Here is an 11,754-nt window from a genome sequence, read left to right on the forward strand (position 1 = left end):
GTGCATCCAAATGATAAATTCTGACTCGTCCCACTTTGTCTTACTGGGAGGGCTGTGTTTGAAATGCACTTGTGATTGAGTAGGGCTGCTGGAAGATTTAAAACCAAGCTTTGAAGCAGTGTCTGAAAGCAACACCTGTTTATTAGAAAGCACAGCAACACAGAAGGGAAAACTACAGGTGAGGGTTGTTCACCCCTGCTCAGATTGTGGAAACACAGGCTTAGTAAATGAACAAAAGTGCAATGGTTTATGACAGCACTGGTGCATTCAGCTGTCTTCTGTCTTCACAGTGCTCAGCTGATATCTGTACAGAGAAGAGATGATTTATTATTTTTGGTTATAAGATGAGGATCGATCTTTGTAGATAAACATTTTTTAAAATGTGAATCCTATCACTTTAAAGTGAGGAACTGTCTCTTTGATTTACTGAAACACAGAAAGAAGATCCTGGAACTCTGCAATTCTTGAGCAGTTGTCTCAAGCTCCATCTGAGAAGCACTTGTTATAGATGTGCTGCAAGTATGGCAAGGTTGTCATAGGATTTCCAGTTTAAATTCACTCTAACACTCTTTTCTAGAACACTTTTCTTTTTAAAATAAATCATCACTCTAAGGGAATCACTTAATTGTTACCTATTAATTGCCTCTCACAGAAAAATGGAAATTGTGATGAATAACAAAGGTGGTGAGGACACATCAGTCATGGCCAACTTCAAAAACTAAAATCCAACCTAAACTCTGCTGCTGCCTGCTCTCATGTAAGTGTGCTGCAGTCTGTAGGTGTGTATGAACAAACAGAATACCCAACACAGACAAAACTTGCTTCCTAAACATGTCTGTGGATGCTCAGACCTTTCCATGAGAGGTTTATTTTCCACAGTTGTTAAGTGCACTATTGATAGTTGGCACTGACTGAAGAGGACAGAGCATTCTCAGAACATGTAGAATTGCTGGTCTCACACAAATAATTGCTGTTGTGTTTAAATTTATTGCAAAAACATTGATCCAGGAGGTTGTTTTGTGTGAGTGTGTCAAAATTGGATTTAAGATACCAAAGTAGTAATACTTCCAATAACATTTTTTGTATTTTGTTGCCCTCCTTTGTTTTGTTTGTTACACATGAAACTACAGGATTTTAAAGCAGGGTCCATCCTGCTGTTCTAAGGTGTGGTGCTTGTTCAACATTTCCAGTGCTGGGGAACACGCAGTCATATTTCACTGTCCTTGTAAGAAAGCTTTGTGTTGTGTTTTGTTTGAGACTTTCCAGATGCATTATTTCTTTTTTTACTCATTTTTGCAATGAGGAAGAAAACAGTTTTCATCTTAGTGTCATCCTTACTTGCTCTGGTGGCCTACTTAGAAATTCTTTTAGGACTAAACCCAGCCCCCAACTGATCAACCCTTCTGCATGATTCATGTATCTAACTCCTTGGCTTGTTTTTTGTTTATTTGGTGAGGTTTTTTTTCCTTTTCTTCCTCTGCTTTATTAAGTGCTTGTTGGAAGTTGGTGTTCAAGACTGGATCCACCATTTCAGCTGAGGCCTTGGCTGCACTGAATTAAATGAAGGAATTACTTCATGGCTTGGAGGGAGAAAAGATGGTGTAGTTTAGTAATAACACATGCAGCACTGTTTTCAAGTGAGGCTTTATCCCACTTGATACTTACCATCAAAAATATCTGTAAGTGAGGTTCCAGGAGTGATGGGGATATTTGATGTGGTCTTATTGAGGATATTGAGGAGAGATTTGACTTCTGATTCTAGATGCTCCACTGTTTTTATTACTGTCTAATAAAACAAGGGAAACAAATGGAGAAAAGGGGTTGTTAAAATGTAAAGTGGAAGGAATTATACCAAATGTGTTATTAGAAGTGCAAATTTAATGTCCCATAATGCTAACACCTAATTAAATTTACATTGTGCAGTGCAGATTTAAATATTTCTTGTGTTATGCTGGCCTCTAGTGGCAGGAAGTATTTAAAATGCCAGCATCTCTAGATTAAAAACACCCAGAATTTGACTTCTTGGAGGGAGTTTTGCATTAATATGTTTTTAATTTTCTCTCATTCCTCTGTCACCATCATATCCATGAAAAGAACCTGCATGGGAGGTAAGAGGAGCTGATGGGATGGAAACAAGAGGGCTGGGACTGGAGCAGGAGAGAGGTAAAGTTGCCATTTGAGAACTGACAGCATGCAGCTGGTTGGCAGCTGGGAATTGTTAGCACAGAACACATATTGTGCGAGTGCTTACACCCCCAGAGAAAAAAAATTAAAACTTTGCAGCTTTCCTAGGCTCCCAGAGGACATTTAGCTGTTGAGGATCTGCAGGAGCAAGCAGAAGTTCCTCCTCCATCAGTCTTGAGTCAGCTGCAAAATTCACATCTAGCCATGAGCAGATGTGAAACTTTTTAAGTATCAGTTCTGAGATTGTTATGAGAAAGGCAAAGTTCTAAACATAGCAAGACAAGAGGGCACAAGAGGTCTCAAGTTGTGCCAGGGGAGGTTTAGGTTGGACATTAGAAAGAATTTCTTTCTGGAGAGGGTGATCAGACATTGGAATGGGCTGCCCAGGGAAGGGGTGGATTCTCCATCCCTGGAGATATTTAAAAAGAGCCTGGATGTGGCACTCAGTGCCATGGGCTGGGAACTGCAGTGGGAGTGGATCAAGGGTTGGACTTGATGAGCTCTGAGGTTCCTTCTAACCCAGCCAATTCTATGATTCTATGATTTTAGAAAAGGCTGATATGTAATATTCAGCCACTGATTGATTCAATTGTTGGAAATTCATCAGGATGTTACCTTTCCAGCAATGATGACTTGATGGAGAGTTAGAAACCATCAGGAAAAATAGCCAGACTTTGACTAGAATAAACTCAAGAAGGGACAGTGTCTAGAAAAATCATTCTTCTTGCCTTTCTTTTGGTCCAGAGGATGGGCCAGAGGTCTGGTTAGTGCAGGAGCCAGGGCAGCAGCTCTTACCTCTTCAATAATATCTAAGCGCTTGTGGATCGTATCGTGTTCATTGCACCAGCTTCCTCCTCCCAGACTTCCAGGAAACACCCTGACAGGGTCTGCAGCAGCTGCAAAACAGCCACAGTTTATTAACAGGAGCTTTTTAATAGCAGCCCTTACCTTTCTGACTTCTGAAGTGATATTTGGCACGCTAAACAGCTTTATGAACCCAAGTACAGGAGTCCCAGGTAGAATTGGAACCTCTCTCAGCAACTGCAGCTGAACCCCAGTGCTGGCAATGTCTCCTTGCCTGTACATCTTGTCACAGCTGATTGGAACACAGTTTTTTCTCTTGCCAGGGGTATTTTTTTGGTTTGTCTGTGTGTGTGTCTGTTTTACACAAGCTGTTTTTCCCTAGGGTAAGTTTAAAGACTGTAGCTCTGTCTCTACAAGTCTAAAACCTAAGCACTGGGGAGAGCTGCCTTCCACATCAGCTCCTTTTAGACTTTCTTCAGAAGCAGCTGGTAGGGTAAAACTTTGAGAGAAGCTCAGTTTGTCCACTTCCACCCTGAGTGGATACAAGCTGGTGATTCCACTCTCCCAGAAACTCACCCATAGCAGCCTGATGTTGCAGAGGGGAAGGAAATAATAAAATTGTGTGTTCATCTCGTGCCATTTGCTGACCAAGTCACTTATCTCTGTCAGTTAACTGTGTTTACCTCTCAGTACTCTTTGAACATTACATTCTGCTGGGATCTGTGCTTTAACCAGAGCCAATTTCCTTTTCCTAACTTCTGTGCAGCATTCAGTAATATTTAGATTTAAATGTGTGTGCATAGTGAGTTTAAACCTCACCAAAGTGATAACATAGCTTGTTCCATGTGGGTAAAATCAGGTCTTGTTCTTGTTTGAGCCCTGATCAAGCTGTGGTGATGAGAAAGCTGCAGAATCTCCTTCTCCTGGTGTTTGTAACAAAGAGGAAACTGTGAGGCTGTGTTATAATAAACTGTGAGAAACACAAGAAGAGCAACCAGGTCTGTCTGCAGTGCAAGATTTGGAACTGGAGTGGAGGTATCAAGATGATGCAAACATTTCAGTAAGGACTCAGTATGGGTTTGTAGCCATTGCAGTTTGATGGTGGCAGAGTTTTGCACTCTGGTTTGAAATGGTATCCTTGAAATTGGATGGTGTAGGGTGGGGGGGAGGAGATGATTAAAATGTGATCTGGTGTACTGGATGTAATTTAGAAATCGGTTTGGCAGAGCTTAAGGGAGAATTGTTTATTTGTTAGCAAGATTTTGTTTGGGGTTATTTTGCGCCTTCACCAGGAGGTGGTGCTGTTAGGACAGAATCCCAAAGATTGGTTCCTCCTGTTTCCTGAAGACTGCTGAAATCTGGCAGGTACGTTTTCCCTCTTTGTAGCAGCTGGTGGTGTTTTGGGAGCCTTAGAATCATAGAATCATAGAATTGTCTGGGTTGGAAGGGACCTCAGAGATCATCAAGTCCAACCCTTGATCCACTCCCGCTGCAGTTCCCAGCCCATGGCACTGAGTGCCACATCCAGGCTCTTTTGAAATATCTCCAGGGATGGAGAATCCACCCCTTCCCTGGGCAGCCCATTCCAATGTCTGATCACCCTCTCCAGAAAGAAATTCTTTCTAATGTCCAACCTAAACCTCCCCTGGCACAACTTGAGACCTCTTGTGCCCTCTTGTCTTGCTGAGAGTTGCCTGGGAAAAGAGCCCAACCCCCCCCTGGCTCCAACCTCCTTTCAGGGAGTTGTAGAGAGTGATGAGGTCTCCCCTGAGCCTCCTCTTCTCCAGCCTCAACACCCCCAGCTCCCTCAGCCTCTCCTCATAGGATCTGTGCTCCAGTCCCTTCACCAGCCTTGTTACCTTCTAACTTAGTGGTTAACTGAAGTGTGCCATTTTTCAGTTTTTGCTTCTTTACATTTATTTTTTTTTTCCATCACAACTGGAACACTATGGAGATACTGAAATTCTGTGTCAGAAATGAAGGTTACAAAGCAGAGGGCAGTCTTTGTTTCTTAGGAAGACCTTAGTTTTTTTCTAATAAAAGGATGATAGCAAGGTAAGCTCTGTTTTACTGTCAGGGATGAATAAAATTTCCACCTTTCCAACATTCCCAGCTCTCAGCATCAAGCTGAATGCTGAACTGCAACCCATCACCTTGGAGAGAGGCTGAAGGGGAAGCAAAAGGCACTGTGGGGAGGTAGCTGCAGATGTGTTGTCAACTACTGGGAAGATTCCCACATGTAACTACAACCAAACTGTAGAATGGCAGCAGAAATCATGACCTGGACTAAGAGCAAATGGAAGAATTTGAAAATCTCCCAGGAAGTTATTTTTTATTTTGTTAATCTAGCTGAAGATGGCTGGACCACAAGGCTGGGTGGAAAGTTTGGGTGAAAAGCAGCAGCAGTTGCATGAGGTTGTTAAAGGAGCTTTTGGGTAGCTGTCAGGTGTGTGCCAGGTTTGTTTAGTTCTGTTCCTCCCCTAGAGATGGAAATTGAAGGTGGTTAATGTTGCCTGGCTCAGGTTTGTGTTGGCAACTTCTCTTTCTCTGAAGATGCAGGAAGGACTGAGCTGGGTTCTTGGGTCTGAGCAATGGAGAAGGTCAAACTGAGCTACCATAATGTTCCCTTTTGCTTTTCAAGCCTATAAAATCCCTTTTGCATCATTCTGTGACCCGTGTGGCTTTGAAAGTTAACTGAGAGTTCATGTTGTGCTTGGGAGGAAGGGAGGGGTGAAACAAAGCAGGCCACAAGCCAAGTGAAAGACAAGTGAGATGGAAATAGGAACCAGATGGTGAATATGGAAGCCTGAAATCATGTGACTGACCAAGGGGAATAATGAGAAAAAAAAGAAAATTTCTTCAAGAAAACATGCTGTGCTGCTTGTTCTTGTTTGTCCTGCCTTATCTTTACAACATTTTTTTATTCGTGGACAATATAGTATAAAGTGACCTGATAGCATTTAATAAGAATTATTATTATATATTCTTATTTCCTGATAGCATTCTATAAGAATTATTATTATAAATTATTATTTATCAAGAATTATATTAATAAGAATTATTATATTTATATTTATATTTATATTTATATTTATATTTATATTTATATTTATATTTATATTTATATTTATATTTATATTTATATTTATATTTATATTTATATTTAGAAGAGGGTAGTAATGGATTTATGTTCCAACAGGAACAAAGTCATGAACTTGAGTATCAGGTGTAAATGGTGAACCCCCTAACCAGTTTGGGGAGAATGCAGCAGACTTCCAAAGGCATTTGCTGATCCTTGCTTAAATTATTCCTTGGCTAAATCTGTGTTGAGCTCCACTTCAGCATGCCCAGAACTTGGAAATCTTAGCCCAAGAAATCACATGGTTTGCAAAAGTGGTTGGTCAGTTGTAGGCTCAGTTTCTTTGAACCTGAACCAATGGTAATGCTGTCACTGCTTGTGCTTTCAGACCTGAGACTGTTCAAGCCAACACTGTCAGTCAGATTGAATTTGGCAAATTGTTCTCCAAGTTCTTAAACTTAGTTTCTCAGTTATATCAGCTCTTAATTATATTGGAATCCCTAGATATGGAAAAACTGGACTAACTTTGGATACTGCTACTGGTCTAATTACCACCAGTGTGCACCAATTAATTTTAAGCTGTATTATATATAACTTAATCCTTATCAAATTTTATTGTTAGGACACCACAGATAATTGGTTTAGATAGAATGTGTTGTCTTGGAAATGCTTTTTAATGAGCAGATTGTCTTCAAATCCTTATGTGCTCAGGAACATATCTTTAATTGGACATAGAGCATCCTCCAGGCCATAATCCATAAAAAAATGCTGAATGCTGTGATTTAGGCACCTCTGAACCTCCTTCTAGAGTTTAGAGTTGTGGGAGTTTTTCCTAAATCAGTCCAAGAAGGTACATTGTAAATCTTTAATGCCAGATGAGGGATTAATCTGTGATCTGTATGTTCACTTTATACTTCAACTGGTACCTGAATGGCAGGTCTTGGAAAGATTTTAAACAGGAAATAAAATTCAAGGAATTCATCTGGAATTCAAGATTCATGAATCTCATGATAATAATGAAAACATCCCATAATAACTTTTTCCCATGAAATCAATTATTTTGAATATTAATTTTAGAAGTTAAAGAAAGTCAACTTCCAATTTGCAGACTGCCTCATACTCTGTTCATCAAGATACAGAAGATATCAATGGCTGATATTTCAGATCCTTGATCAGTTAAGATTAAACTTACCTTAATTCTTTTTTCCCCCTGAAAGAAGAGGACAGAAGAGGAAATCTCCTGCTTTGTGGGATGCATTGCATTAGTGAAAGGGGTCAGAGTACCATGAACTGCCAGTTCTCACTTCCCTACCTTGTCTACACATCAGTTTACATGTGAGGTGCCATGATGTGATCTGTTCTGTTCTGTTCTTAATGTGTCTCTCTTGTGAAATATGGAAAATGGGACCTGGTACAAATGGCTCCCAACTAGGAGATGGCTGCCATGGATTTCAGAAGCAAAATGACCACTTGAAAAAAACCACTTTTCTTTTTCTGCTGTGATTGTAAGAAGCACTTAGGTTTGGCATATTTTTTAAAGGAAGGAAGATAACAAAATATTCTCTTAAGGCAGCTGAACCATGTTTCCAGCATGCTTCTGAACAAGCAGACAGGGAATCTCAAGTTTGCTGCTGCAACAGGAAATGACTACAGGGAACTGGACTGATGTGAGGCATGAGCTGTCTAATTTGCAGGTAAGTTACTCTAATTTGCAGGTAAGTTACTCTAATTCATGTTGTAATGCTGTGGGCTGTAAGCAGAAGTTTCCCTTATTTATTTTTGTATTTATCTCTGTGCAAATCTGTATTTGCTTTGGAAACTTGGGTGAAGTGTTAGGAAGGCTGGAGCTAGCAGCTGAATGGGACTTGTGTGTGGACAAAGGGATATATTTTGTGTTGTAGGAGATGTAAAGAATGGAAGTTGTGCAGAACAAGTGAGGTTAAGGCTGGTTTGAGAATGGGGGAGGTGAGATACGTGAGCATCTGATGCCACCACCAGTTTGAGGGTGACCACTGGTAGCTGTGAGTACAGAGAGTTTTTCCATTTTATGAGGACATGACTTTTGGTCTGTGTTTAGCAACAGGAGCTTTGGTCATGGGGTGAGGTGAGTTTGTGACTTGTTTGTCAGCTCTGTGCTTGTGTAGTATGCACATGAGCAAGTGATGGCAGTAGAAAGAAATAAGATAGAACAAAGAAAGAATCATAGAATCATAGAACTGGCTGGGTTGGAAGGGACCTCAGAGATCATCAAGTCCAACCCTTGATCCACTCCCGCTGCAGTTCCCAGCCCATGGCACTGAGTGCCACATCCAGGCTCTTTTGAAATATCTCCAGGGATGGAGAATCCACCCCTTCCCTGGGCAGCCCATTCCAATGCCTGATCACCCTCTCCAGAAAGAAATTCTTTCTAATGTCCAACCTAAACCTCCCCTGGCACAACTTGAGACCTCTTGTGCCCTCTTGTCTTGCTGAGAGTTGCCTGGGAGCAGAGCCCAACCCCCCCTGGCTCCAACCTCCTTTCAGGGAGTTGTAGAGAGTGATGAGGTCTCCCCTGAGCCTCCTCTTCTCCAGCCTCAACACCCCCAGCTCCCTCAGCCTCTCCTCATAGGATCTGTATCTGAATATCCTTGTAGTTGGTTTTTTTTTTCCTAACACTTGAACTTTAAGGATTTTCTTGATCTGTTTTCCTCTGGCAGACAGTTCATATGTTCTGCAGCAACTCCAGAAGTAGAATAGCAAGGTTTACATGTGCACAGACACAGATACTGGGTGTGTGCACTCACAACTGCTTCCCCTGGGCCACATCAGCTGCTCTTATAAATATTTGCACCCTGCAGATGAACAGCAGGAGTCTTCTGTTTCTAACCCCCTGATTTCTTTGGAGTTTGGTGCTAACCTTTGCTTTACACGTGGAGATTACAAGCTCCACAGAACTTAATAAATTCCTTTTAAACTACATAACAAAGCACAGGGTTTTACAGGTGCATAAAAGCTGTAAGAAGGCTCACTACAGAACCCCTATCTTGAGGTGAGAGGCTTCATTGCCTCAAGAAACATTCCTGCATCTGGATACACTGTGTTGGGACAAGTTTTCTTCTTTCTTGTTGGGTCTCAGAGAGCAGGGTTTGCAAAGACTGAAATCCTTGCACTGGAGACAATAATGCCAGCAATTTTCTATAAGGACATAAAATACCTATGACAAATGGGGTGTGGGTTAAGCCACTGCTACTTTATTAGGAGAGAAATATCAGTCCAAGCCTGGGTTAGGATGGGATGTCTCTCATCAGCTTTTATTGTGGATTTAATTCTAAATTGCAATAGTTTTATCTCCCAGAGGCAAAATGCTGTTCTGTGAGAATGCAAGTGGTCAGTTTGGGGCAAAATAGCCTGTTCTGAAGGGATTTTTTTTTCTCTCTAGTTTCCAGACAATGGTCTAGCTAATAGTTCTCAGTTTTGATGTTGCATGTGGGTATCAGAGAATCCAAAATCTTCTGAGAAGTCATAATAAGTTAGCTGACTGAAGCCAAACATTCTTACACTTGGATTACTCTAACTTGTCATTAAAACCCAAAAAAACTTTTGCTGTTTAAAAACAAAACCATGCCACAGAGTGGAGTGTTGAGCATCAATGCTTCTACTGGAGCTCTCCCTAGTGGCGTGCTCAATATTTGGTTTTTTCAGCCAAACAGAGCATGACATTGGCTCTGTGAATGTGAAATTGTTGATATTAATGTCTAAATTAAAAAAAATTTCTACTTTGGTCAACCACGAACCATTTTTAAGAGGAACCCATGGGAATCAGGAGGGAAGATAAGCAAAGAAATCAAAATTGAGATTCCCTGACTCAAGGTAGCAAAGTTGGAAAATAGGGATGACTTTTTTAAGCCTGTCAGCCAGCCAGGGTACATAATATCTCATCTTACATGAAGTTCCTCATTGAGACAGTGAAAATGATTCCTTGAGTAACAGGGAATTAGCTGGGAACTTCCCACCTAACACCTGGCATGATACTGAGTTGTAGTTTTTGCTGCAGTTATTATTCAAGTACTATTCTATTTAGCTGGATTTTATCTGAGTGCACTGATGATCTTAGTTTTACATCATACTTTTGGTGGACTAAAAAAAAAACAATAAACAAACCACCAACATTCTTCCAGCCAATTTTTTTTTTTTTTTTTTTTTCCATTTTTCAGTTTCACACAGTTTGCATGATGCTTGCAGAACTTGCAAGAAGGTTGTAAGTGCTGGTAGAGTTGAGAACAAGTTAGAGAGCCCTTGCTGAGGTATTGGTATTTTTGTTCATCCCTGATAAACAGCACAAAGCCAGTTGTTTGGGAGGGATAGAGGGCCAGGAAGGGTGACTAGGACTTGAGGGCAGAAGGGAGTATCAGTTTTTCAGGAAATGGTTGGGTTATAATGGCAACTTCTGACTCCACCATGAAATACAAACACTGTGTGTTGTCAAGAAGTAAAAGCAAAAGGAAAATAAGGCTGGGCCTCAGAAAACACATAATAGAAACAGTCTGGGAAGCCAGGTTTGTGGTTACACAGGGACTATAAACCCTTCAGCTAGCCCAGCTGAATAGCTTTCAGTCACACCATCAGCTACAGTGTGATTGCAGCTCATACCAGCACTAATCTGTTGGTAATGGAAGCAAAATTCAGATCAGAGCTGATCAGAGGTTCTCTGTCTATTCTCTGTACTCCCAAGGCATTTGGAGAAGACATTGAGTGCCTTAAAATCTAAGGAATAACTAATGCAAAGCAGAAGAGAAAAAAATGCTCTGCTGTTACCAGCAACTCTATAAAGAAGGGTTTGAATAGAATAAAACATTTTTCCCTTCACCTTGAACTTCACTCTCATTTCTGAGTGGATTAGTGTGTATGTAACTAAGACTGCCAGAGAAGTAATTGTGGAAATGAAGGGTAGTGGCTGCAGCACCTGAATGAGGTTCTTAATTTCTGAAAATTTCTGAGAATATGCTGCGGTGGTAACGTCACCCATGAGAAGGGAAAAATCTCTACCAAAGCAATGTGCCTGCAGCATGGACCTGAGCAGCACATAAATTGAGTTTTTCCTATTAAAAACACCATTCCCACAGGCGTTGGGCACATATCTGTTCCATCTTCATATAAACCCCACAGAGTAAGAAATGCTTTCCCTCCCCCTCCCATCCTCTGCAAAGGCTTTAACCATGCTGTGGGCGACCAGAGTTTCTCAGAATCACTTACCTGAGAGTTCTTGCTCCTGCAGGACTGAAATAAACACCAGTGTCCAAAGGAAAAGCATGGTTCCAGCTCCTCCAGGCTCTGCTGCAGTCCTGGTGGAAAGCCCTGCAGCCTCTCTCCCCAGCTTTGCATCCACTGCTCCGTCCAGCCGCTCGTGCTGAGGTTTAGCCAGAGTTAGGAGGAAATATGCCCAGGCTGAGCCAAGATTCTTGAGCTGTTCTCTACTGCTTCCCTCCTTTTAAAAAACACCCTTCCAGCTTCACACACAAAGTCCAGTTACCAGGGCAAGCTGGCAGTGGTTCAAACTTCCCACAGGTTTTTTTTTTTTTTGGTTGGTTTTTTTTTTCCCTTCTATTTTTTTTTTTCCTTTTTATTTTTGCCCTTCTATTTATTTACACAGATTACAACTGGAATGTGCTGAAGAGCCCTGAATCCTGCAGACAGGGCAAGTGGGGCAG

General features: G+C 41.2%; 1 protein-coding gene across 2 annotated transcripts; it reads right to left on the bottom strand.

Annotated features, from left to right (window-relative positions):
- Nucleotides 1-117: 117 nt before the first annotated feature.
- On the bottom strand, nucleotides 118-11,542 carry PLAC9 (placenta associated 9). Of its 2 annotated transcripts, none has more exons than XM_071748342.1 (4): nucleotides 11,300-11,534; nucleotides 2,980-3,080; nucleotides 1,666-1,786; nucleotides 118-304 (listed from the first exon to the last, which is right to left on the bottom strand). In XM_071748342.1, the coding sequence occupies exons 1-4, from the start codon at nucleotides 11,355-11,357 to the stop codon at nucleotides 294-296; spliced, it is 291 nt and encodes a 96-aa protein (XP_071604443.1). In that variant the 5' UTR covers nucleotides 11,358-11,534; the 3' UTR covers nucleotides 118-293. The 2 variants fall into 2 exon arrangements, with proteins under 2 accessions (XP_071604443.1, XP_071604442.1); XM_071748341.1 differs by lacking the exon at nucleotides 118-304 and adding an exon at nucleotides 320-1,551 and having other exon boundaries at nucleotides 11,300-11,542.
- Between the last annotated feature and the right edge of the window lie 212 nt (nucleotides 11,543-11,754).

Source organism: Heliangelus exortis, chromosome 7, assembly GCF_036169615.1.
Source record: "Heliangelus exortis chromosome 7, bHelExo1.hap1, whole genome shotgun sequence".
Taxonomy (NCBI): Eukaryota; Metazoa; Chordata; class Aves; order Apodiformes; family Trochilidae; genus Heliangelus; species Heliangelus exortis.

Excerpts from the sequence above, each read along its gene's own strand:
- PLAC9 (XM_071748341.1), bottom strand. The coding sequence starts at position 11,357 with ATGCTTTTCCTTTGGACACTGGTGTTTATTTCAGTCCTGCAGGAGCAA. Across the intron at positions 3,081-11,299 it reads GCAGGAGCAAGAACTCTCAG|CTGCTGCAGACCCTGTCAGG; the intron begins GTAAGTGATTCT and ends GCTGTTTTGCAG. Across the intron at positions 1,787-2,979 it reads GCTTAGATATTATTGAAGAG|ACAGTAATAAAAACAGTGGA; the intron begins GTAAGAGCTGCT and ends TTGTTTTATTAG.